Here is a 3,794-nt window from a genome sequence, read left to right as displayed (position 1 = left end):
AGATAGGGCTGTTTTCGGTTTCACGGTTTTTGTATATTGTTCTATTTTCATCTTTATTAAAGATGTAATCAAAAATAACCACGCTGCGTTTTGGTCCGCCTCTCCTTCAACAGAAGAAACCCGTTACACCAACTGTATCTAATCTGGGTCATTAGTGAGCCTGAAAACCAAATTAGAGCAATGATGGATTACTTCTCATACCACCGTAGTTCTAGAAGCCTAAAGACAACTGACACGATTTTTTGCCAGATTTTTATGTTTGTATGACATCAGAATATGATTAATTCTGAAAGGCATGTACCTGATCTATTTATTCATAGATGACTTTATGGCTTACCCAGTTAAAAATGACTTTCACCTGGACCCACCCCCTCAGTGGCAACATTTCTGACCAGAACTTAAAACTACAAGGTGTGAATTACAAGTTAATAATTTATGATAAGTATGGGTCAGGTCTTGCAATTATTAAGTTGAAATATTGCTGTGAACATACCTCTTAGGCGAACAGCATGGTGATGAGGTCCTGCGGGTGGATTTTTGGAGGCACCCTGCACTGCCATTCCTCCTCCTCTCCTTAGTCCAGTAGTTCATCTCACTGATCAGCAGCCTTTTCTCTCTCTCATCCAGACTGCCTAAGGAATCCTCAGAGCACTGGGATTCTGGGGAGGTTGCCCCACTCCTCAGGTTCACCCCCATGATACGAGCTAGCGCTGGTAGGAGAATGCGGAGGGCTGTCTGGGTCACGACTTTAACAATCTTCAGACACAGCATGGAGAGCTGCTCGAATGTGAGCTATGGCCAACAAACAGAGGAATGTTTTTGTCAATCAAGTAATTCCATGACACCATTCCCTATATAGCGCACAACTTTTGACCAGAACCTTATGTGGAGAGACTTACGTTATTTTTCATGCCATGCTGAATCACTCTCCATTGGCTAGAGAAAAGAAAAGAAAGGAAACATATTTTACCTGCACACTGATGTTGAGTTAGTGGAGTCACTAGATATCCATGTTATGGGAAATAAATGTGTATTTAATTAAGCTATTAGCAAGTACATGAGACATTTTGTTCTTGATTTACAGGAAGAGTTAGGGGTGTGGTTACAGTGATGTTAGGTGTAGTGTTTGAAATCCCCTTTGTGGTTAGAAGGTGCACTATGACTATAAATTCAGAGTTGTTGTATGTGAGGTTGGAAAAAGACATGGGACTTGCTCATCAGTTAGACTCCTCAGGAAGGAGAGGAGGATTGGGGCACAGCATGTCTCAATCTTGAGAGAAGGCATTAGAGTCCTCTGAGCCTCCTTCTCCAGCTGCTCAATGATAGATCCCCTTTCCCGGAAACCACACCCGGGTGTCTGAGAAGACTCTGGGAAACCGCAAAGAGAAATCTAAAGTTGAATCTGAACTTGATCCCTAATTTCCTTCACCTTTAGTGATTTGATTGCACTGGACAGATAAAAGCACATCTCTCTGCGGGCCTCCACTATATTGCTTTCACCTATATAGATACTATCTTCTCAGATTAGTGCTGATGAATTTGAACACAACCTGCACCCAACATGAAGTAATCTCGAACCTGCACCAATGCTGCAGTCCTCCTCCACGGAAGTCTTCTTGGCACAGCCACTGGACTTACGTTTAGCCTACATGACAACAGATTATAGGTCTCATAGCAGATCTAAGGTCAGTGTAGCGTCTCCTCCTAATGCTTTAAGGCTAGGATTTAGTGATAGTAAACTAATCCTAGATCTGTGCCTAAGTAGGCAGAGCATGTGTAAAGGACAGCATATTTCTTACCTTGCCTCCTGTCCTGTTCTTGTTGGTCTCATGTGTCTCTGTTTCATCCTTCATGTTCTCCACAACCTTATTTTGGTCATCTGGGGGATCCTCCCATTTCACGCTCTGGTGGATAAATGAGAGGCCAATATCAGTCCTAGGTTGTGACTTTATGAAACAACTTATTCGCTCCTATTTTAAACAAAACGGCAATAGTGGTCAGATTTCAGTCCATGGATCAAACCAGTGAGACCTATTGCTGTGTTAGTGACCTACTATATTGTTAGTAATTTCTCTTCTAAACTCAAAATAGGCTAAATGAACCATACCTTGCTGTCATCTGACATGATGTGTAGCTTATTGTTGTAGGCTGTTTAGAGGAAATACTAATACCTCCTTTGAAAAAACGTCAGTGAACCATCGGCAAACAACTGAAGTGAATATGAACGTCCTTGAATTATGCCAAAGCATTGTTGAATACTCGATTCCGATTGGCTGAAGCCAGAGCATTCTCCAAAGATGTCATACACACATGATGTCACAATTAGGCCTAAGTCTAATGTCTATATGAATTGTCAATGTAATTGGAAAACAAATCAAAGCTTGTCAAAGTTCTGCCAAACGAAAATATGTCTAAGTGCACGTTTTTGCGTTTAATTTATGGTTTATCATGCATCGTCATTCATCACCATGCACAAAAACGTAACTCGCCGCCATTCATTAGCTATAATTCTGAGGTTGCAAAGCTGCAGAACTAGGACGTGCAATAAATTATAACCACTTGCAGAATAATGTTCAAGGGGGCTTGAACTATTTCAGCACTGTGGAGCTGTCCGCTGCATAGAGCTGACACGTTTCTTCGCGTCAGGGGACCGTGCCATGGTGCTGAAACGGAGCAGGGCTCAGTTCTATGGATAACTCATGCGGATTTTCCTGCTAGCCTATGTATAACGATACTATAATCACATTATTTTCATCCATCCGGCAACACAAATGCTATGTCAACGTTTCCCAAATAATAATGCAATGAAGCCAAGCCGAGATGTATGGTTCTTCATCCAGAGGACGAAGCACCACTGTATCATCTAAAACCTTCAGAGAGATCCCTTAAAACTGTAGTGTAAATTCTCCACGGCTGTTATGGTAGCTAGGTTAATTTAGCGAGACATGGACAAATCCAACACATAGCGTTTCTACTGAGTCCTGCTTAGAGGGGACTGACCGTCATGTTGCTAGTTGTAATGACGCTTTTAAAACAAGAATAGTTGTTTGTAATTGCTCTGGGAGCTAATTATTGCAGAGCCCAGCTACACATCCTGCTCGCTGGGCTCATTATGGACAGCCAATGAGCAGTTCAGGTGAAAAAGTCAGCCAGATCTGATCCTTATAACATACATGATACTAGGATACTGTAGCAACCTGCCGGCCTGCACAATCCTCCATGGCACGAATGCTACACGCGCAATATGGTATGCTAACATCCCACAACAATTCCCCAATTGGAATTACTTGCCTAAACTTCCAATCATACTTATTTTCTAATATCAACCATAGTTTCTGCACTTAAGGCAGACTTGCCATTAGAACAAGATGGAATTAGGACAACTTTAAAGCTCATTAAACCTAGGCTAAAATGAACCTTACCTGGCTGTCGTCAGCCATTATGTGTAGCCCGTTAATTAAGGCTCTGCGCCTCTGATACTGCAGCTGTTCTGATAGGCTACTGTATGCATCCATAATAGCATACAGTATTTTTTATATCTCGAAAAACTTGTCCTTGTCTGTGTTGTTTTCACTCATGTTGAGTTTACTGAGGACAATATTGCAGCCACTGACGAATTAAGAACTACATACCACGTCATAGCAGGGAGTTAGCATTTGTTTTTTGTTCCAGTTAGGTGCTGATGTTATTGATATGATAAGACAAATACATGAAATAAATATGTTTTATTAATCACTAAATTGTTGCCTTGGATTCAGAAGTGTTCCATTTATTTATTTATTCTCTGTACCATT

The 3,794-nt window shown here is 41.3% G+C and overlaps 1 protein-coding gene across 1 annotated transcript; it reads right to left on the bottom strand.

Moving 5' to 3' along the window:
* Positions 1-247: 247 nt before the first annotated feature.
* Positions 248-2,511, bottom strand: LOC116366568 (uncharacterized). Its single transcript, XM_031818664.1, has 5 exons — positions 1,800-2,511; positions 1,579-1,645; positions 1,215-1,368; positions 900-936; positions 248-792 (listed from the first exon to the last, which is right to left on the bottom strand). Exons 1-5 carry the CDS (start codon positions 1,851-1,853, stop codon positions 466-468), a joined length of 639 nt encoding a protein of 212 aa, XP_031674524.1. The 5' UTR covers positions 1,854-2,511; the 3' UTR covers positions 248-465.
* Positions 2,512-3,794: the final 1,283 nt, after the last annotated feature.

Source organism: Oncorhynchus kisutch, unplaced genomic scaffold (genome assembly GCF_002021735.2).
Source record: "Oncorhynchus kisutch isolate 150728-3 unplaced genomic scaffold, Okis_V2 scaffold1541, whole genome shotgun sequence".
Classification (NCBI taxonomy): domain Eukaryota; kingdom Metazoa; phylum Chordata; class Actinopteri; order Salmoniformes; family Salmonidae; genus Oncorhynchus; species Oncorhynchus kisutch.
This window is presented reverse-complemented; position numbering and strand designations above follow the sequence as displayed.